The sequence below is a fragment of the Rana temporaria genome, chromosome 13 (genome assembly GCF_905171775.1).
Source record: "Rana temporaria chromosome 13, aRanTem1.1, whole genome shotgun sequence".
In the NCBI taxonomy this organism is placed as follows: Eukaryota; Metazoa; Chordata; class Amphibia; order Anura; family Ranidae; genus Rana; species Rana temporaria.
Genome location: NC_053501.1, coordinates 51,137,498 through 51,161,214, shown reverse-complemented (window position 1 = coordinate 51,161,214; position 23,717 = coordinate 51,137,498). Strand labels below are relative to the sequence as shown.

Below are 23,717 nucleotides of genomic sequence, written 5' to 3'. Positions count from 1 at the left end.
TTCACAATGCAGGAGAGCAGCCGCTCGGCACAGGATTCAGAAGCAAATTAAGATCACTGGAGTAATTGTGTCTACTTCAGTGATTTCCAGCTTGCAGGGACATCAGCCAGGTATGGTAAATACATAGTTATACTGTTCCAAGCTGGAGCAATGTAATGTTGTATAACATACCGACACCTAGAATTATTCATTATTGCTGAACATTCAAAATTTAGAATAGTCTGCATCATGTATGGCTGGCTCTCTTTAAACATATTCAAACATTTTGTATTGACACATTTCTGGAAAATAGACAAAACGTCAGTAGTGCTTTTTTTTTTTTTTTTTTTGCTTTTATGTTCAATGTCACAATGTGTATTGGAGAAGATGAGGAGTTTCAGAAAGAAAGAGCGTTATATTTGATATTTTGTAACTAGGGTTGCACCGATACTGAGCATTTGCGTGAGTACTTGTACTCGCAGAAATGCTCCCGATGACTAATCCTATACCTGGCAATGAAGAGACGGTGTTGCTTGCAGGGGTGCAGGGCGCAGCCACAGGTTCCATCAGAATCGGTGACCAGGGCCGTCGCATTCCATAATGGAAGTGACATTCCGTTTCTCTGTCAGAGGTTGAACATCCTGACGCCCATCTTGGTACACCTTGCACTCGGCCACAATTTCTTTGTAGTATTTCCTCTCAATTCATATATTTTGAGTCATTGGACCAGAAAATAAAACAAGACGGTGCACTCTAAAGATTTTGTTCTGCATTCTTGTTCCAAATAATTGACTCATTAGGTAATGAAGCCCCCTATTCGCATGGCAGCCCTGCAGCCTGCACATGTTAAAATGGCAGCTTCTGTATTTCAATTTCTGTGGGTTGACTTTAAAAAGGTTTTTCTACACGCAAAGTGTTTCTTGTTATGGAATGTGTTTTTTTTTATCTGTGCAGGAATCGGCAGTTCAGATCCGAGTGCTTCAAGTGTTACGTCCCTGCTTGACAAGCTGAAAACTGTAACACAATTGGATGCTCAGAAAGACATGATTTGCTGGGTTCTGCAGGTAATAGACCGCTCGGCTTATTGTAGCTCGGAAATTCCACTGGAAACCATTGGTTGTCTAAAATTCTTTGTTTTAATAGATATGGCAAACTTATTTTGAAACTTGAGCAAGAGGGAACTAGAGGCCAATGAAGTATACTTTTATAATTAAGTCTTTTTTTTTTTTTAGTGAATGAAAAGCGTGCCATCTAAGTGCAGCAATGTGACAATTTAATATCTTAAAATAAGTATTGCACTCAAAAGATGCAAATAAAAGAGCAGCAGTCTGCCTGGGAGGGGTGCTGATGTTGTGTGGCTGCTATCGGTCCGACTGCACTCGTGGCTCCCAACACTTCCAGGGGACTCGCTGGTGTACAGAGACACTCAGAAGCACTGATGACGTCACTACCGGGTATAGGGTCTGTGGGTGTGGCACGCTTTTGGAGTATGCATGCTCCTTCAGGCTCTGAAGAACCATGCATGCTCTGAACGTGTGCCACACCCGTGGACCCTATAACCGGTAGTGACGTCATCGACGTCTTCCGAGTGTCTCTGTACACCAGCGAGTCCCCTGGGAGCTCCAGCAGTTGGAATGATGGCGGCCAACACACCAGCAGCACCCCTCCTGGGCAGAGTGGATGATCTTTATATACAACGCTGGTCTTTTTATTTGCATCTTGTGAGTAATACTTATTTTAACCTATTAGGCCTCTTGCACACTGCAGCTTGTTGTGTAGGTTTGTCCAACCATGTTGTAGGTGCATTGGATTTAAGGTATTTTTTTCTGGCAGGTTTCACCCCTTAAGCTAATATGTTTATAGAAACACTAAGACTGATCAAGTGCTAAACTCTTGTAGCAATGTTATTGTCTTCCTTTCTCCTAAAACAAAAAAGCTCTCCCCACTATGCTGGAAGCCAGATCCTCTCTCAGTTTTCAGAAAGTCTTCGTAACAATTGTAACTTTTATATGATAAAACGTACAGTATTGCCAGAATCCAATTATGTGCACTTATGGAAGAATTTTATCTAATCTATCTAATATTTTAGATGAGCAACACCAGGCATATTTTCGTATATGGTATGTTGGCATATTTGTCTGTCTCCTTATAGTAAGGGAAAAAGTATTTGACCCCCTGCTGATTTTGTATGTTTGCCCACTGACAAAGAATTGTCAGTCTATAATTTTAATGGTAGGATTATTTAACAGTGGGACAGTATAAAAAAAAAGAAAGAAAAAACACATTTAAAAAAAAAAAATAGATTTGCATTTTAATGAGTGAAATAAGTATTTGACCCCTTCGCAAAACATGACTTGTCCTTGTTGGCAATCACAGTGGTCAAACATTTCTTGTAGTTGGCCACCAGGTTTGCACACATCTCAGGAGGGATTTTGTCCCACTCCTCTTTAAAGATCCCCTCCAAGTCATTAAAATTTTGACTTTAAGGCTCTTGTTTGGTAACCCGAACCTTCATCTCCCGCCTCATATTTTCTATGGGATTAAGGTCTGGAGACTGGCTGGGCCACTTCAGGACCTTAATGTGCTTCTTCTTGAGCAACTCTTTTGTTGCCTTGGCCATGTGTTTTGGGTCATTGTCATGCTTGAATACCCATCCATGACCCATTTTCAATGCCCAAGTTGAGGAAAGGAGGTTCTCACCCAAGATTTGATGGTACATGGCCCTGTACACCATTTCTTTAATGCAGTGAAGTTGTCCTGTCCTGATAGCAGAAAAACACCCCCAAAGCATAATGTTTCCACTTCCATGTTTGATGGTGTTCTTGGGGTCATAGGCAGCATTCCTCCTCCAAACACATTGAGTTGATGCCAAAAAGCTTGATTTAGGTCTCATCTGACCACATTCAGATTTTCATTAGCAAACTTCAGACTGGCCTGTACATGTGTTTTCTTGAGCAGGGGGATTTTGTAGGTGCTGCAGGATTTCTGTCCAGTGTAGTGTGTTACCAATTTGTTTTCTTGGTGACTATTGTCCCAGCTGCCTGGAGATCATTGGTAAATTCATTGTTGTTATTGGCTGATTTCTCACCCTTTTCATTATGATTGAAACTTCACGAGGTGAGATCTTGCTTGGAGACCCAGACCGAGGGAGATTGACAGTTATTTTGGGTTTCTTACATTTGCGAATAATCACACTGTTGTCACCCTCTCACCAAGCTTCTTGCCGATGGTCTGTAGCTCATTCCAGCCTTGTATAGGTATACAATCTTGTCCCTGACATCTTTGGACAGCTCTTGGCCATGGTGGCGAGATTGGAATCTCATTGCATCTGTGGACAGGTGTCTCTTATACAGGTAATAAGCTGAGATTAGGAACACTCCCTTTAAGAGATCTCAGCTTGTTGCCTGTATAGAAGACACTTGGGAGCCAGAAATCTTGCTGATTGATGGGGGATGTAATACTTATTTCACGCATTAAAATACAAATCAATTTTATAACTTTTTTTGAAATGCGGTTTTCTGGATATTTCTGTCTCACTGTTAAAATAAACCTACCATTAAATTCTAGACTGATCGTTTCTTTGTTGGTGGGCAAATGTACAAAATCAGCAGGGGGTCGAATACCCTTTTTCCCCTTACTGTACTTGTAGCATTTGGCTGGTATGTAGAGCCCTATATTTCACTTTCTGTACTTGGAATGAGAACATGTAATTTTTAACCTCCCTTTGGCAATAATGATTGTTCATGACTGCTGTAAATAAATACTACTTATTCTAGATGCTGGAAACTGTGAAACTGCTGCATGAGAAGTCAGGACAAACTGCAATTGCTGCAACATCTTCTGACGTTGCTAGACTGGATGAGGTAAGCTTACTTAAAAAGCAAGCATGCAGTGATTCATGTGTGATTTTTAAATTGTATTCCACTTGGCATGGCATCCCCATTCTGGTTTCACAAAGTCGGTCACCCTAACAAGAACAAGCATGAAACCAGCAGTGTCTTAAGTCTAAATTTCTAATTTGCATGCATGTTACTTATTGGTACATCACTTGGTGAAATAAAGATGTGGACTGCCATGGAACTCTTCATTCTTATATATAAAAAAATGTGTGTGTGTGTGTGTGTGTGTGTATATAATATAAATGATGAACAATGGTCGCTCCCATTTAACTTTTTTCACACTTACTTTTTAAGCTTGGTTCACGTGCATCTTTTTACGTTGAACATTCTAAATTGGTAAGGTATCAAAATAGGGCTGGATTTGATAGCAAAAAGGTTGAACCCCCCCACCCCAGATAACACTGTCCCACTCCATGAACCCTCATTTTTTTTTTTTGCTGGTGTCCTAAGGTGATGAACCTCTCTCTAATAAAGAAACCACTCTTAGCAGAAAGTAATAATAACCCCAAAAGCAAACATTGTTTTTTTTTTATTATTGCAGCCTACAAACTTAGATTTTTTTATTATTTTTTGGATTTTTTTGGGGCTTTTTTTTCACCTTGTAATCTAGCCATGGTCCAATTTTCGAAAATAATTTTCTTTTCAAAGTCAGAACTTTTGTGCGTTGTGTTTTGATGGTGCCACCATTGATTTCAAAATTCGGCCAACCACTTCAATTTCACCTCCTGTTGCTACAGATTTATTTTTTTCGTGGCTGGGAATCTTTTTTTTTTTTTTTTTTTTTTTTTTTTTTTGAACATGCACATTTCTTTTTCGATTTACATTTCTTGCACGATTCTCCCATCATTGATTAGAAAATCGTTTGTTTTTCAAAAAATTTACAACTAACCGGTTAGTGAAATTCGATGGCCTCACGAAAATCGGCTGTTGCTGCAGCTCACTAATGGTGCGAAATACGAACGAAAATTCTTAGATAAGATTTTCGAATGAAAATTATTTCGAAATTTCTGAACCTGGACAAATTCCTTCAAAATCCAAAATTTCACATGGAATCTGCAAGGTCATTTGTTGCATCTTTGAGACCAGGGGAAAACTTTGCATCTGTAGACATCCAAAATGCCTACGTGCACATTTCCGTTTCTCCACCTAGTCAATCTTCTATTGCAGGACTTATCTCCAAAGGCCACAGCACAATTCAGATGCTTCCAGCTTTTGATTGGGCAATTAACATCCAAAAATCTGTATTCCAACCTTCTCTCCATCTGGAATACTTGGGCTCAATTCTAGACATAAGCCAAGCAAATGTCTTCCTTCCAGTGAAAAAACTCTCTGGCGTCGCACTCCTGACTTCAGGTCTCAAACACCGCTCTGTGAGAATTCAGTGTTTTATGGTAGCCTTCTTTTGAGGCTGTTCCATTTACCCAATTTAGTTTAAGACCTTTCCAACACCACATCTTGATGGCATGAAACCAGCATGCTTTTTCTCTCGGCCTACCCATGCTTCTATTCAGCCAAGCTTTGTGTATCCGACCGCTTGCTACAGAGCAATAAAAACAGGTGTCTGAGCTGTGGTTTTACTGCCCCCTGGAATTCTAATATTATAGCCTGACAGGGCTGTACACATACCTCGGCCTGCAGGCGACCACCGCAATGCTTGGTTTACATTTGAGGCTCTGTCCTAAAAAATAAAATTGGCATATGTCAATTAAAAGTAAAAAAAAAAAAAAAAAAAAAAAAGGATCAGGAGGTGAACACATGCCAGACACTGCTATAGCACCCTATGAAAAGTCATCCACTGTGGATCGCTTTTCAAAGGGTAGTAAGCATTACTGTCTGCCTGAAAGAGCTTTAAAGGACCAAACTCCTCCTGCGCTTTTACATGCCCACTCCAACAGGTCTGTGGTTTTTTCCTTATAATTCGACCTCGAGCCTCTGTCATTCAGCTTTGTAAGGCTGCCCCCAAGTCCCCTGTTCATATCTTTTCAAAGTTCTATTAGGTAGAGATCAAATGCTCTGCAGATGCAGCCCCCAGGTACCAGGTTCCTCCAGCAACATTCTAAAGTTGAGTCGTTTGACCCTTGTTGTTAAGCCTGTTGGCACAGTTTTTGTCGCTCTAGTTATTGCCCTCCCTTCTAATTTCTTGCTTGGCAATTTCCCAGGGTCTATGAATATTCAGCCTGTGTACTACAATTAAGATAAAAGCAGTTCTCTCTCTTTATTGGCTTACTGGCTGTGATTGACAGGAGAGAGCCAGCAGAGCCGAGGCTCCCGTGCAGAGTGCACCATTACAACCACTTAAAGTGAACTGTCAGTATTTTGTGCAGGAAGTTCTCCCAGAATTGCATATGGTAATCATGTAACTAGAGTTTGCATTTTGTCTCTAAAACCTTATTGTCAGTTGAAGCTAGGGGTTATGATAATAGCTGTGTATTGCCAGAATTAATAAGGGATCACATTATCTTTCACCTGCACCGCTATGTCTGTAACCACTCTCTTTTTCTGTGATGCAAGGGACAGAGCCCTCAAGAGAAGGAAACGAGAAAGCGCAAAGCGGAGGCAGCAAGATTACATCGGAAGAAGATCATGGATCAGATGACTGCTCTGCAAAAAAACTTTATCGAAACAAACAAGTTGCTATATGACACTTCTCAGGAAGTGCAAGAGGCGTCTACTCCAACTGAAGAGATGTAAGCTATTAAGAGAATTGTCAAAGTGAATATTTTGCTAACGTAACTAAAAATGTTATAAAAATAAAGCAGCCATATTAAAATAGTGGTGTTCACACCAAAATAAACTAGTGTAGGTAATCCAGTGAGTATTGTAAATAAGTGCAAATCAAATGATATAAGCAAGTAAATATTACAATTAAATCCACAACCTGCTAAAGTGCAAAAAGGCACAAACATGCATATAAATTAAATGAACAATAAATTACGCCACACTAGTCCATATATGAATGTTCAAAAAGTGCTTCAGTGCATATATTGAAAACTCCAAACTCCAAAGTGCTTTTAGTGCATAGTGATCAATAGCAGCGTTCCAGGGAATTATGTTCAGTACAGTTCATACAGTTATACATATACCCACTTCTGTACTCTCAGTTGATCCAGAGGAAGGTAAAAAAACTCCAGCAGAGCACGATCCGATTTGTGAAAGCAGGGGGAAAAAATTCCTTCCTGATCCCCCCCCGAATCGGATTTTACCTCAACTTTACCTATAAATGTTAGTACCCAGTTATATTATATACAGTTAGGAAAGAATCCTGGCCTTTCTTAAAGCAATCTACGGAGCTGGCCAGAACCACCTCTGGAGGGAGTCTATTCCACATTTCACAGCTCTTACTGTGAAGAAACCTTTCCATATTTGGAGGCAAAATCTCTTTTCCTCTAGACGTAAAGAGTGCCCCCTTGTCCTTTGTGTTGACAGTAAAGTAAATAACTCAACACCAAGTTCACTATATGGACCCCTTATATATTTGTACATGTTGATCATATCCCCCCTTATTCTCCTCTTCTCAAGAGTGGATAAATTCAGTTCCTCTAATCTTTCCTCCTAGTCTTCCAATCTGGTACACCTGGAAGCAAGTGTCCATTTTCTTGCTAAATTGCAGGGTTGGTAATGCTTCTTAAAGTGGTTGAACAAAGCATATCCTTTTATAGTGTGTACTTTTTTCAATAAAGAGCACAAAGTGTCATTTGTGTCTGTTGCTTTGTTCCTTTATCAGCATGAACCACTTTTGACGTGTTTTACTGACACCAAGAGAAAAAAAAGTTAACGGGAGATATCTCCAGCATATGGCTTATGATTGACAACCTCAGCTCTAATCCTGTGTGAAGGGGGGGGGGTATATCCCTTCCCGCCAATCGGCTCCCTGAGCTTTCCTTACTGAAATGTAGTATGTAACTTCAACTTTACACCCTATGTTTTCTGAAAGTTTGAACAAGCTTTAAAAACATTCTGGACTGTCTACAGTTGTAGAGACGAGAAGACTGCAGATAAAACGGGCACTTTATCGGTGCTTGGTGTAGAGTGTAGTATGTGGTGACAAGGTCTCCATTACATTATCGCATTCAAATGCATGCGCAGGAAATAACCGTTGACTAATGATGGATAATGAGGCAGCCCATATAGTCTGCCTTTTTTGTTTTCTTTTTTTAATACCTTAGTAATAGATCTCTTTTTAAATGGTGTCTTAATGAATGCATTACTAGATCATTTATTTTTAAATTTTCCTGAATGTCTTTCTATTTTTCTTTCAATATACTAACTTTGACTTTGTGCTGTGGCTCTTGCAGCTAGAGACAGTCAATGGCCATACTTAATGTTAATGGACAACTTCTCTTTTAGCTTACTGACAGCTGCTGAATGCTCTAAGATTGCTGTAGGTCCTAATAGGGGCCCATCAATACCAGAAAAAGAAGCACTGACTTGCATCCTGTGCCAGGAAGAACAAGAAGTGAGACTGGACAAATCCACAATGGTGTTAACTGCCTGCGTGCAGAAATCTACCACCTTGTGTCAGAACCGAGGAACGACAGTGATTCATTCAGGTGGTATGTACTTGCTGGTTAGCCACCAGTAGCGTAATGATGCTTATCTTTTGTCCATTTAACACTCAAGTGACATCGACAGCTGTAGATTTGCTAGTGTCACCTATACAATTGGGTGCCACTGCTAGCTGTCCTTTATTGCAGCATGCAGCCCATTTGAAAGATCTTTGCACTTTCACTAGAGAAAAATTTAAATGCAAAAAGTAAGATGTGACGGAACTGCTTCGACACCCTGACTAGGTGCTTCCATCCGCCAAACAGCACTTCCTGCCCCCCAAACCGTTTCGGAGCAGACCCAACACTAATACCAGCCCTTTTTTACCCCAAGCATTTTACACAGATAAGATGTACACTAACGGCTAACAGTGATTTAATTAACTTGAGCTAATTAACTAGTCACTTAACTCGGCCTAGGTGGAGGGGACACAAAACTAGCAGACAATAGGTGACTTAATTACACCGTTAACAATGGGATAGGCATACTCAACAGAATAACATATTATGGCAGGTGACCCTAGTGGTCTGCACTGCATGGTAACATCTACAGTCATTGCTTATTTGAGGCATAAAGGCCCCAAATATTAATATGGGAACTTTCATTTTCCAGAGTCTGTAAGAGGGCCACCATATTCCCTCTGCGCATTAACCTGCACAAGATTAATATTGCCTCTTTCCAACCACTTCAAAAGGGAAGCTTTTATTCTTATTCAGAGAATTTATCTGAACCACGCTCTCGGCGTCCATTAAAGTAGAGTTTCAACCAAAAATGGAACTTCCTCTTTAAGTGTTGGTGACCCACTGACATGCCACATTTGGCATGTTATTTTTTTGCGGGGGAGCGAGTAGCCTGTTTTTTACAGGCTCACAGCTCCCACTTCCTCCCCTGGCGCCGGAAAGGACACCTCTCCCTCCCTGCAATCTTGTGGGACACGTCACAGGTCCCAGAAGATTACCTGGCCATTCACAGCGCGGCTTGCGTCCGGCTGTGAAGCCACAGCCTGGTGCCCACAGTTGGAATACTGGCACCGAGGAGGAGGAGAGAAGTGGGGCTTTGTGCGCCCGCATTGCTGGACCGTGGGACAGGTAAGTGTCTGATTTTAAAAAGACTTTTAAATAGGTGAGTGAAAAACTTGTAAAGCGCAGCACATGCGAACTGAATCGCCTCTGGGCGCTGTTTCCATTCCATGGGAAAGGAACCCCCTTGACCTCAGAAGAGATGGGTTTTAATCTTTCTCCTGAAGGCCAAGTGGTCCGACTCCAGTCGGATGGTTGTTGGTAGCGCATTCGACAGTCGAGGTCCTCTGCTTTAAGTAGTGGTGCGTCATTTTCTTGGTCACCCTGTGCCCGTTACAGACACAGGGTAACTTGCACAAAATAGGCTCCGGGGGAGCTGAAATAAGAGTTTCCTGACCTCTCTAGGGCAAGCTGGGTTCCACCGACCCCCTGCCCAAAGTGACTCCCATCACATAAGATGTACAGAATATACACTGATAATATATGCACTAAAAATGAAATTGAGCTTTAATTGGTTTAAAGGGTTTATATTGAGGAGATTTCCAGTACATTGTTATGGAGATGAAATAAGTTGCAAAGTGCCACCGAATACTAGTTTGTTTTATTCCACTCAAGTGCAGTACAGAAAGCATCTTTGTTGGTATCCATACAGGTTGTAGATCCGTGTAAATAGTTAACTGTAAAAAGACACACAGGAGGGTATAAACGCCTAGTGTATTACCAAAAGGTTTACTAATAAAATTATCAAAGTACCAAATCCATACTCGTAAAAAGTGGGAAAAAAATGCATGCGTTGTATCACACCAAATCCGGATCCAGTGCTGTGACCTGACCCGATGCACTGCTGTATCGGCAAACTGAAAAGTTTTGAGTGGTGCACCCCTTCCTCAGAGCTATCTAATACATTTATGCATTGGGTCTGGCCATATGGCACCAGCACTGGATAATGATCTGGTTATACAACGCATGCATTTTTTCCACTTTTGGAAGTATGCACTTGGCTCTTTGTTCATTTTATTAATAACGCTTTAGGTAATACACTAAGCATTTGCACCTTCCAGTGTGCTTTTTTACATTAATCTACTAGATTCCCCTATCCGAGGAAGGCTGCCCCACCCACGAGTTTCAGTTCAAGATTTACATTGTGTCTGTCCACACATCCTAGTAACTTTGTAGCAGTCTTTTGAGGCTGTTTATTTTTTGTGGATCTGTGTAAACGACAGTAAACTCTCTATTATTTAATGCAGTCTTCTTTGTTTCTTACTTTTTTTTTTTTTTACAGAAACTTTTGATCCACTTTTTACAAGCCTTGATTTGTCTGCTGGAACCTTTACAGGAAGTTGTGGTCATGTAATGCATGTAACCTGCTGGCAAAAGTGAGTGATGGGGCACAAATTAATATGATCTCAATGCGACAGGTGTTTGTAAATAATGCCAAATTGACATGACTAACAATTTGAAGACACACACCCATTTGAACCAGCCAAGATTTGACCCATTCATGGCTGACTTAATTCTCCCACCTCTTTACTGTTAAACATTTTCTTTTCTCCATTTCCACTCTGTCCAAATTGTGACAATTCTTCAGACAATAATTCTTCCTCTGCTTAAAGGTGCACCACCATCTTTCAGAGTGTGGTAAAGTTTAGTAACCTTTTTGGGTCACAAACAGGGCTTTGTTCCTTGCCCTCTTTTTGATTTTTCACCTCCAAACTTTCCCATACAGTTTGGCACATCTCTTCAAGCACTCTTGGGTCTTTTGGATCATGGCTTCGGGTGTCCCTGTTGCGCATTGAGAAGCAGATGTTAAAGAATTGGAAATGTATATAGTACTGCCAACATCCTTAAACTAATGAAATGGAGAAAAATATGCAACAAGTGTACATGAGCTGGTACCAGACTATCTTGCTCATGCGCTGGGGATTTTTCTGGTGATCCCCCTTTGCTCCAGAATGGTATAGCAAATGCAATACTCTGATCTAGTATGACTCATGACAGATACACTGTGGACTGTACTGCATTGTCAGTGTTTTGTGATATGTCGACAGTCTAAACTTTTCTAAGTCCCAATGGATGAGAAAGAAAATGTTTTTTTTATACCCAACAATAAACTCATTTTCTTGGACTTTGAAAGATGCATGTCCCCTCCACTCTGTTTTGTGTGTTCTCTCTCCTAGTTTTCTAGAAAACTGAAGCAAGTAGGGCTGTCCTGTGCTGGCCAGTGTTTTTTCATTTTCTTTCCATTTTTCAATATAATCAATGTACACTTAAAAGTGCTAAAAGCCATTATGAGCATGAAGCACTTTTTCTGCCCCAAAAGTCCTCTCAAAAAAAGTGATTTCTTAAAAGGTGTGTGTGTGTGTGTGTGTGTGTTGTTTTCTTTCTGCCTCTGAACACTCCTCTGAAAATATGCTCGTTAACTCCCTAATATGCATGGCTACATAGACTAACATAGCACTGCTTCTACAAGCTAAAGGAAAAAATGCAAAATATCTGTATGCCCAGTGTGTATGGACCTTAAAAAAAAAAATCCTGTTTTCTCTCATTCAAGAAAATATTTTGAAGTATAAAAACTTTATTTTTGGCTTTAGATTACTCCTTTACTTGCAGCCATAGGTTCAAGTTTATATGTTTTTGTTTTTGTGTGCTGAAATATGTATGATTGCTACCAAGATATTCTAGTTTTTAGTTCTTATTGTTATTAATTTATCCTAATGTTGGTCTTTGTGTCTAGGTTTTTTGAAGCCATGCAAGCGAATAATCGTCAACGACTTCATATGGATCTAATCTATGATCTGGGAAATGGAGAGTACTTGTGTCCTTTGTGCAAATGCCACTGCAACACTGTTATTCCTATCATCCCCATTGTAACACAGCAAATTAACAGGTAATTGTGAGCCTCGTGGACACATTTTTAGGTTTTTGAAGTATTGTTTTATATTTTAGAAATGAGTCCTGTACCAGGTTTCTCTTGTCATGGGTTTATTTGCTGAAAAGTGCAAAAAAGAGTGTCCTCCGGAAACGCTTACCTTTTTAAAGTGATATTAAAGTCTTGTTTGTTATTTTGAAACAAAACTATTTTTGTTTTTTATACATACCGCTTCTGTGTAGTGGCCTCTCCCTTCTGTTGAGTGCCCCAACAGCAACCAGCTTGCTATGGGCACAGCCGACCTGCAGCTCTGTGTATCCATTCAGATACAGAGCTGTGGTCTGGCCCTGCCCTCGCACCCTCCATCTCATTAGCTCACTGACTTTGACAGCAGCAGGAGCCAATGGTGCTTCGCTGCTCTCTCAGCCAATGAGATAGAGTCCTGGACAGTCGAGTCTCTCGTGCAACATCGCTGGATCGGAAGGAGCTCAGATAAGTATTAGGGGGTCTGCCGTACACAATGCTTTTTATCTTGATGCATAAAATGCATTAAGATAAAAAAAACACCTTCTCCCTTTACAACCTCTTTAACTTGCCCCTTAGGCTACCCATTACATTCAACTTTCTCCTGCCACAACACCGAAACCTCAAAACAGAAGTGAAACTCGAAATTAACCCTTCATCTAACTATGAAACATAACCCTTTTTTGGTGATGGTTCCATTAACACACTTCCTGTTCTAGGGTGACAACACCCATTCGCTGTACTGTATTTCTGGAGAAGCAGCACCATCACCCTAAGACAAGAAGTGCGTTAGGACTGCAGAACACAACCCCATTTTCTCATCTCCATACTGTAGAGGGTCGGGCTGATTACATTGAATAAAGTGCACTGGACACAGTACGGCATTGGAGTTATGGCAGGATCAACAAATATTTTTGCTTTTATGAAACCGATATTACAAAACACTTTTAATGGTATTTTAACAGACCAAAAGAGAGAAGATGAGAGAAGTTCATGATTAGGGTTTGTATGCACTTTAACTTCCTAATACCTATCCTCACTCTATCCTTAATCTGACCCTAAATATTAATACTTAAAATTGACATAACCCCCTAATACCTAATCTTGGCCTTAACCCCCAATTCTTAACACTAAAGCTGAACTCTGGGATTAGCTCACCAGTCAGCCTCTTTTCCCCTTGATTACCCACAATACACAGGATTTTGTGTTTTTACAGATTTACCTTTAACAAGGTCCTCAGGCTGGCTACATTACGCTCTGTATCATCTATTTCTCCTGTCTTCCCTGCAGTGTGCCGTCCTGGATGAAGGGTGCTGTGGTGATTCCCCCTTAGGAAATAAGGCCATGCCACCCATTTTTAGATTCATTTCAAACCAAAACGTTTTCTTAGTTTTGGATAGAGTGAGGAAGGATTAGGAGTTGGGATTTTTACTTCAATTTTGGGGGACTGCTATAGACTAGCCTTCACTTTCTGTGTTGCCGACAGGGTTTTTTTTTCCATACAAAAAATAAGGGGAACTCCCAAAAGCAACACAAACAGAAATAAACCAATTTCTTATCCATTGAGGGGCACAGGAAGGATTAAATCTTTAGGTTATACTGGCCACTACAGAATAACTGGCCACTAGCAAACAAAAACCTGTAGTCCAGCCCAGGATAACTTCTCCCACTACCAACAAGCCTCAGTTTTGTGCTAGTGTCCTACGAGTATGGATGTCTTCTCTACATCTGCTGTGTCAAGACTTTTTTTTTTTTTTTTTCCCAGACCTTTCTTTTTTATTTTTTCCTTTTCTCTACATTGCTGCTGGAGCTTTGGGTTTTCGATTTGCAGATTTCTGGCTCAATCGTCTGTAGCCTGGCTTTTGGAGTGCCCCCCACCTTGCTTGACCATACATGCAGGGGTACCCTCAAAGTGACCTTTGGGCACTGGGTTCAGCATACAGTGCTTTCCAGATTCCGTTCTGGTAAATATTAGCTGTGTCGGCATTGCCTCATATGCTGGCCCTGTCTCTGAAATGAGTAGGTCGGTCCCACCGAGCATTATTGGAGATACCTCAGTTGCTTAGGTCGTGGGTACCTTTTTTAAGCCTGGTACACATTTTTTCTGTTCAACCCAGTTGATTGAATGGGAAAATAACTAAAGAGCTTGGGAGGAGCTTGCTGGAGCTTGCTGTACCCCACTGAACTATTGTGTTCTGACAGGGGACTGTCATTGGCTAAGAGCACTGATTGGATGCTGATCAGCTGCTGGTTCTCCAGCATGCTTGTTTGACAGAAGCCGGTCATGAGATTGTTTTTTGTCAAACAAGGACCTGTACACATGGACCTGATGTCGGCCAGTTACTACTGTACCTGCTGATTTTGGGCGATATTCAGTCCGTTAGTCTTCGGGCTTAATTTTCCATTCTGCTTCATTGGTCAACTGATGTGTTGATGTATTTTGCTGGGTGGAGTGTCGTTTTCTCTGCATACAATGTAGAGGAGAAATTAAATCTTTTTTTTTTTTTTTTCTCAAAAAGAATGTTTATTGACACATATGACAACAATCACAGGTACAGGGTATTTGTACTAAACTAAGTCAGTTATTCCAGAAAATGTTTGGCATTGCATAGAACAATCCCCCCCCCAAACAAAAAAAAAAAAAAAAAAAGAGAAGGGGAGACCAGCATTATAAAACAACACATATAGATTCCCTCCGCACTCCATACAATTGGCATTATTACAGACGTCACCCACCAGACCCTAACTGAGCCCCATCCTCCACTCCGGCACCATGCTTTCGCCACCCGCCTCAGCATCTAAACCAATAGTCTCTCCAGGACCAATTCAAGAGGTGCCAGCCCAGGGGTATCTAGCCATGGAGCCCACAGGAGGTCAAACTTCCCCCGTCGGCCCCTGTGCTGGTAAATATACTTTTCCAGGCGTAACGTGACGCCCATCTGTGCTATCCATTCATTAATCTTGGGAGGCTCAACCGCCTTCCAATGATGAAGAATGAGTTTACGGGCCTGGAAAAGGGCCCTGCCCATAGCCTGCTTAGGATTGTCCTCCACCGGTATATCGTCCAGGATCCCCAGGATACAGACCTTCGGGTCCCGGGGGACCGTGGCCGAAAACACAGCGGAAAGAGTACTAAGAACCCCACTCCAGTACAGGTGTAACTTGGGACACCTCCACATTAAATGAATGAGGTCCCCACGGTCTCGTGCACATCTGGAACAGATATCATCTTCCCCCAGACCCATTCTAAACAATCTTGCAGGCGTGTAATGTACCCTCATCAAGATATACAATTGTGATAGACGCTGTGCAGCATTAAGTGAGCACCCCTGAACTGCCTGTAATGCTCCCTCCCATTGATCCTCCTCGAAGATACCAACGTCCCTCTCCCAAGAAGACAGCACCTTTGCGGGAAACCCCGGCAGAAACGAGGATAGCAACATGGAGTATGAATCTGAGATAAAGCCCCTAAAACATTTCACTCCCGACATGTATTGGAAGATTGGGGCGGAGGAGAGGGTCCAGGGGTTATCTCCCGCTTGGGCCCTAACGGCATGCCTGAGCTGTAAATAACAGAAGTGCATGGACTGAGGGAGTCCAAATCTCTCCTGCAATTCCGCAAAGGAGCGTAGCATACCGCCCGAAAAAATGTGGACCAAATGTGTCACCCCTGTCCCTCTCCACCTTTCCTCACAGGTCAGCTGAGCCAATTCCTTATAATACTGATTTTTCCATATGGGGCTGTGCCTTGTAAAACCCTCAACATCCTGTAGCTGTCGTGCCTTGTTCCAAATTTTTTGGATCAAAGCATATGTGGGAAAGCGTTTATTAGATTTGGCAAATTGTAATGCTTCTAGGCCCATAATTACTGTATCCGCGCCTGTGGTGTGCCTCAATAAATCATTTACAGGATCCCTTCCGCGACCTCCCGACACCCACCGGGCAATGTGCTGTAATTGGGCTGCCAGATAGTAAAGCCACGGATTAGGGAGGGCGAGCCCTCCCAGTTCCTTGGGCTTCTGTAACTGTTCTAGTTTGATTCTAGGGGACTTGTTAAGCCAGAGAAAGGCCCTGAATAGGGAATTTATTATTCTAAAGTACTTCAGGGGGATTACCATCGGGGTATTATGAAGGATATACAGGAGCTGTGGCATAAAAATCATTTTTATAAGATTTACCCTACCTACTAGGGACATTTTCAGTTTTGACCATATTTTCGCCTTGTCTCTAATCCGGTTCAGTAGGGGGGAAAGGTTCAAATTAATATAATCACGCGGTTGTGGTGTGACCCAAACGCCCAGGTACTTAAATTTCACTGATACAGGGATATTCTGCAGCTCGGGTCCCTCTGGCGTTGTGGAGTCTAGCCTCATAATTGCTGACTTGGTCCAATTAATTTTCAGTCCAGAATATGACCCGAACCTTTGAATCACTGACATGGCCTCCCCTAGGGAGCCCGTCGTGTCCCCGAGCAGCAGCATAGTGTCATCCGCATAAAGCATAATTTTTTCGTGTATTTGTCCATATTGGAAGCCGGATATTAAGGGGTTGGAGCGCACCATCTCAGCCATAGGTTCTATGGCGATGGCAAACAACAGAGGAGACAGGGGGCACCCCTGTCGGGTTCCCCTGTGCAACGGGAATGGGGAAGATACTCTGCCCGCCTCTCTAATGACCGCCGATGGGGAGTTATACAAAAGTTGAACCCAGGATTGAAATATCGGCCCAAATCCAAATTTTGACAGCGTCGCCCATAGGTACTGCCACTCGATGCTGTCAAATGCTTTGTGTGCATCAAGCGACAGCAGTGCCCTATCCCCAAGATTGTCCGCCGGTGACTGCATGTTGAGGAAAAGCCTCCGGAGATTGATGGCTGTGGACCTTTCCGGTATAAAACCAGATTGATCCGGATGGATAATGGACGCTATGACCTTATTAAGTCTCACAGCTAATACCTTGGCTAGAATTTTAATATCGGTCTGGAGGAGCGATATCGGCCTGTAGGAGCCCGGGTCTAGTGGGTCCTTTCCTGGTTTAAGTAGTAGGACTATGCTCGCCTGTCTCATAGAGTCAGGGAGTCGCTGCGAAACCCTGGCTGAATTCAGTGTCTGGAGCAACCTGGGTAGGATTACCTCGCCATACTGCTTGTAGACTTCAATGGGAATGCCATCGTCCCCAGGTGCCTTGGAATTGGGGAAAGAGTCAGTGGCAGCAACCATCTCCTCCATAGTAATGGGAGCCTCCAGAGTCTCCGCCTGGGACTCCGTCAAAGACGGTAGCTCTATCCCCTGCAGAAAATCCCGAACCTCCTCCACTGTGTGTGCCTGCCTCGTGCCATAGAGCTCTGAATAGAAATCCACTAGCTCGCCCATGACCAGATCTGGGGTATTCACCACCCTCCCCACTTTGTTGCGTATGGCCCCAATGGATGGGGACGACTCCTGTGAGTGCACTATTTTGGCCAATAGTTTGCCCGTCTGCTCCCCCTCCTCATAAAAAGCTAATTTGTTAAAGAACCTTTTCTTGTCTGCGGTAGAAGCCTCAATTCTGCTAAGCGCATCTTGAGCTGCTATCCACGCCTCCCGAGCACCCTCCCCTGAGTTGGCGATGTATTCTGCCTCTAAGCGTTTAACCATGCGTGCAGCCTGCTCTCTAAGTGCATTTGTATTATGCTTAACCGCGTTAACCTCGGATATAAATATCCCTCTCAGGAAGGCCTTAAAAGCATCCCATGTGACCCCCGGGTCGGGGCCGTCTACATGAGCTTGCCAGTAGGTTGTTATTTCACGGCCAATTTTTGTGTGGGATGGAAAGAGATTCAGCCAGAAGGCGTTTAGTTTCCACGGTGCCCTTGGTAGGTGTGGCTCTGGCCTGACCCTCAAATAAAGCAAAAGGGGGGAATGGTCCGAGATACTTCTAGGAAGGTATTGCACTTTCTCGATGTACTGGGACGCATCCTGGGAGCATAAGCATAAATCGATCCTTGAAAGTGACATGTGGGTTTTAGAAAAGCAAGAGAACTGCCTCTCCAAGGGGTTCCTATTTCTCCAGGGATCCGTCCACCCTACCTCTTCCATGAACTTAGCCAAAGCGGGCCTAGCCCTCACTTGTCCGCCCAGGGGGGGAGGGTGCCTATCCAGAACCGGGTCAATTATCCCATTAAAATCCCCCACCAGAACAAGTGGTATCCCCGGGTGACTGAGCTGAAATGCCAGAAGAATGCGCATTATCGTGGGGTTAAATGGGGGCGGGACGTACACCGCCGCTAATATTAGGGTCAATTGGTGCAGTCTACAGAACAGAAACACAAACCTGCCCTCCTGATCTACCCTGGAGTCAAGCATTTGGAAATCTAGCGCTCTATGAATCATCACGCTCACCCCCCTGGAGTAGGATGTGTGGGTAGAATGATATGTCCATCCCGCCCACGCAAATCCCATCCATGACACTGTCTCTGGGGTCAGGTGGGTCTCCTGGAGAACACACACCGCCGGGAGGTGCTTTCTAAGTGCAGTGGATACCATGGTACGCTTGAGTGGTTCACTCAAACCCCTGACATTCCACGAGACCAACGGAATACCTGCCATCACGGAACCTCTGGGGAGCAAAGGCCCCCCTGCCATAGGTTGGATAAGGGTGCCCACCTGCCGAACTCGGCCTGTGATGGACCCCCGCATCCATCATACCAACACACATATTCGTCACATATTATTGTACATAGCCCCAGTGCCCCAGCAGAGATCCGTCTCCCCATCCCTTCAGTCCAGCACGCTACAGTAAAAATCACACACGTCGCAGCAAAAATTGTGGAAACAGTCAGCATATCCCATTGTAAAAAGTAGCATGGGGAGATAAAGAAAAAAAACATTACAAAAGGGTTCCGTGTAGCGTGATACAGTACCGGTAGGTGAGGCTGGCGGCATCCAGCATCAGTATCAGGACCAAGTATCAGGGACCCAGTCTCAAAGTAAGGAGGAAAATTCGTAGGTGTTGCCTGGTGACATCTAATTAGGGATTCTCTGGAATGCGGAAGCAAAAAAAAACAAAAACAAGTAGAAATAAAACTCAAACCTGAAAAACTTCTGGGTGTAAACAAGAACCCATTTAGGCCTTCGATGCAACAGGCATTCAACCGTCCAGGCCCTATACCTCTCTGGGTACTTCAGCTGCAAGTCTGGTCGCATGAGAAATACACAAGCTCAACACCTGTGTGAATAGAAATATTGTTCTCCCGGTCGCATGACCTTGTATCTGAATAAACATGGCTTCTAGGAGCAAAAAATCAAAAAAAAAAAAAAAAAAGGAAAAAATTTGAAAAAAAGGAAATGTGAGAAAAAACAAAATAAAAAGGATGAGAAGATTACCCCCCACTGGGGAAAGAAACCAGATTAGTAACGAAGGCAAGCTATCTGTTCCCCTGTAAACATCTTGGGACAGAAATTAAATCTTTAATACACTTTTGCTGATCTACATTAGTGACTTTGGTCTCCTCTAGCCATCTGACCCTCTCCCGCTGTCAGCTGTTTTGGATCTTGTCCCTTACTGCTATGCAGTCGCATTAGGTATTTTTTTTACATGCGCAAAAATGCTTCTGTGTACTCATGTAGTTTCTGTATCTGATTTGCCAGCGGTCTTGGTGGCTTTCAGTCCTCAACTGGCGAACTTGCATTTTGAAGTTGTAGTCTATTATGCCTTTAAAGATGGTAACACCAGAGGCCAGCCTTTACAGGCTGGGGCAAGACTTTGTTTTCCAGACTGTTCAGGGGACCTGGCACCTACAGAAGTTGACACTCATGTAATTGAAGACCATCTGATTGTCTCTACATCACTGGACCTCCCATCTGCACAGTCTCCCAGGCAGGGTAGAGTTGGAAAATGCGATGGCAGTGGCCTGCATAAACCTTTGGGAGGGGTGTTATGTAGGCTCTGCTATCTCAGCCATCCACATCCCTGGAGTGGACAGTTGGCAGGTGGTCTTTCTCAGCTGTCAATGCCTAGATCTGCGGCAGTGGTCTCTGTGCCCAGTGATCTTTCAAATTATCTGCCAATGGGGGAGAAAGCCACGTGGACATCCTGGCCTCCAGGTTCAACAACAAGTGGGAAAAAAATTGATAGCCAATACCAGGTATGCTCTGATTATTCCTTGGACTAATTTCAGGCTGGCGCTCAACTGCTGCTCAAGATGGGAGGACAGAACTCCTGTGAACTTTCACCACTCAAAATTGGCCCAGAAGAAATTGGTACACAGATATACTCAGACTTCTGGTTTACAAGCCTTGACCTTTAGCAGAATGACTGTTTAAACCCACGTTCTAAAGGATAGGAGTATTTGACTGTTTTTCCCACCTTGCTCAGAGCAAGAATATCCTTTTTTATATTTTTGAAAAATCCTTTTCTTTTCTGAGTTTTACAAGAAGGTACAGAAAGTCACTTCATTGGTTTAAGGTAAGGGTTTACAACCACGTTAAGTGTAACATGTTCAAGCAGACCCCCCTGAGCTCTCTCTTCCCTCTGACGGCCCATACAGAGGTATGGGCTCAAAGCTGTAGGCAGTGTCTGTAGGAGGCTAAAATTGCAACCAAAATCCACTGAACTTGAAAGCAGTGCTCTGCAGGCTCCTGTGAAAAAAAAAATGGTGGTGTTTTTTGTTTTTTTTTTGTTCTTTTTAAAAAGGGTGAACGTGGCATTTTCGATAAAGATAAATTCTCCATGCAAAAAGTCCTATTTTATGTAAGAGTTAATTTTTATAATGGTAAATATTCATTTCACCTGCACAATAATTATTTAAAATTCTTTAAAATAGTTGCATTTTATTTTAACAAAACTTATACATTTACCTTATAATTTTCTCTGCAGTGCTGATGCTGAAGCTCTGAGACAAGTGTTATCAATTTCATGCTGGCTGGATGTTGTGGCTACCAGGATATCGGGATGCAATTTGAAAATCCTTAAAGGTTCTTTTATTCAGTCAATGTAGATTGTTAATTGCATTCATAGAACATTTCCTCCTTTTTTAGAACAGAAGAAAAATCTGAGTTTTATTTAAAGTGAAACAATAGTATGTTTTTACTAAGCGCATATTTACATTTTTCCTATTGTCCATTGAGGGATAGAGCTTCACAATAAGGGTTATACTGCTGCCTACAGAAGAAATGAACACTAGGCATATGAGAAACTGGAGACCAGCTCTTGGAGACTATAACCCCTCCCACACCAGTCCTGCCCAGTTTTGTTAAGGCTCCATTTACACTCCACGTTCCAAATTGTGGGCGGAACCACTGGGTTCGCAATAGTGACAAATTGTGGGATGCCAGTGCGTTGCCCGTCCAATTTCAATAGCACCCCAAATGTTGCACGATTTTCTTGCGATTTGTCGGACAACAATTGCACGAAACAGAATCGCGGGATGCTGTCACCCAAAAGAAGTACATGAGCTTCTTTTGGGCGACTGGCGTCCCGTGATTGTATTTGCGCAATTTTACTGAGATTGTCATCCCCATATGCAAAGATGTGAAAGGATCCCTTAGTGTTAGGAGGAAGGGTGTTACCTTCTGCTTGATTTTTTATTTTTGCATAAATTGGAACATTCAACTACTATTTTATTACAGCCATTTATATAGCAGTGACAATTTGCACTGCATTTCCCATACTCTACGTTCACGTCAGTCCCTGCCCTAAAGTCCTATCTCAAGTGTGTGTGTGTGTGTGTGTGCGCTCGCATACACACACAGACTCTAACTATGGATGGCAGTCTGTAAATCTGGGTCTGTACATGGTTGTCTGGTCCCAGGAAGTATCGTTGCTTCCAGTCGTCATCATCCTGGAGTTGCAAGCAATTCTTCTTTTTCCATTTATAGTTTCTAGGTCGATTTTTTACGTTTTTTTACAGGCCTATGAGTTGCCTGATGAAGCTCTCTAAAATGGGGCAGTGAGTACCTCTGTCTCTTTGTCATCAGGATTCTATATTTTGGGTCTGTAGTTTAACCTCTTCAAATGCAAGTTTTGTTGATAGTTTCTGCAAGCATCTCTTTTAACCATCTCTTTTAACCTCTTCCCGCCCGCCGGCCATCATATGACATCCTTGACTTTGAGTGTGGATATCTGAATGATGCGTGCAACTATCGGATATCCGGCGATTCCTTTCACCATAAGAACGATCATAGCGGCTGTTCTTATAGGCGGTGAAAGGAGAGGTCGCACCGGTGCTTCAACCACTCACCACTGCCATCGGTGAGTCGGAGACCGGATCTCCCGACCCCTTTGTTTACCATGGAGATTTCCGGCAGACCAGATGGTCGCCGGAGTCTCTCTAATCGTTTGGAAGACAGGCGCGATGTTATGATATCATGCTCGGCCTCTGCATTCAAACAAACAGTGCTGCCTCGGCTGGGAAGCCGAGATTGTTTTTTTGTTAATTTTTTTTCAGGCTTCCCTGCCTAGAGGTCAGATGTGGGGTCTTATTGACCCCAGATCTTAATGTAAAGAGGACCTGTCGTCATGCCATATTCCTATTACAAGGGATGTTTATATTAAAGTGTCAAACTAAAAAAATAAGTAGTAAAATTACCAATAATGGACATTTTTTTTTTTAAGCACCCACATATGAAAACCGTGTTCAAACCACACATGTGAGATATCCCTGCAAACGTTGGAGTGAGAGAAATAATTATATCCCCAGCCTTACTCTGTCACTCAAAACATGTAAAGAGTAAAAAAAGCATCGCCTATGGGTATTTTTAAGTCCCGAAGTTTGGCGCCATTCCACAAACGTGTGCAATTTTGAAGCACGACATGTTGGGTATCTATTTACATGGCGCAACTTCATTTTTCACATTATGCAAAAAAATTGGGCTAACTTTACTGTGTGTTTTAATGCTTACTGTGAAGCAGTGTCCCTCAATGGATGATAATGAAAAAAAATATATATATATATATATATATATATATATATATATATATATATATATATATATATATATATATATATATATATATATATATATATATATATATATATATATATATATATATATATATATATATATATATATATATATATATATGTGTGTGTGTGTGTATTATTTTATTTTTTCTCCCCATTTTTTAGAGTCTGTTGAGGGACACAGTTCCCTCTCCTCTACTTTTATACTTTGCCATCCTTCTTTCCTTCATCCCTAGGGGCTGGTCTCCAGTTTTGTTTTTTATGTGTCTAGTAGCAGTTACTCCTGTAGGCCGCAGTATAACCCTGAGTTGCTGACTGTGAAGCTGTGTGTCTTAAGGACTCAGAGGTGAGAACCCTCCTGTGATTACTTATAACGCAACTCTCTTCGGGCACCATCCCTCATTTATAAACAATGCAATTCCTCCTGCCCATAAGGCACT

General features: G+C 42.4%; 1 protein-coding gene across 1 annotated transcript in view; it reads left to right on the top strand.

The window, feature by feature from the left end:
- UBR1 (ubiquitin protein ligase E3 component n-recognin 1) overlaps positions 1-23,717 on the top strand; it is a 158,744-nt gene that overhangs the window by 94,693 nt on the left and 40,334 nt on the right. The window contains 8 exon segments of the mRNA XM_040333640.1: positions 934-1,043; positions 3,756-3,842; positions 6,390-6,565; positions 8,226-8,431; positions 10,725-10,818; positions 12,177-12,329; positions 21,192-21,289; positions 23,454-23,460. Of these exon segments, the coding sequence (XP_040189574.1) occupies positions 934-1,043; positions 3,756-3,842; positions 6,390-6,565; positions 8,226-8,431; positions 10,725-10,818; positions 12,177-12,329; positions 21,192-21,289; positions 23,454-23,460 (931 nt within the window).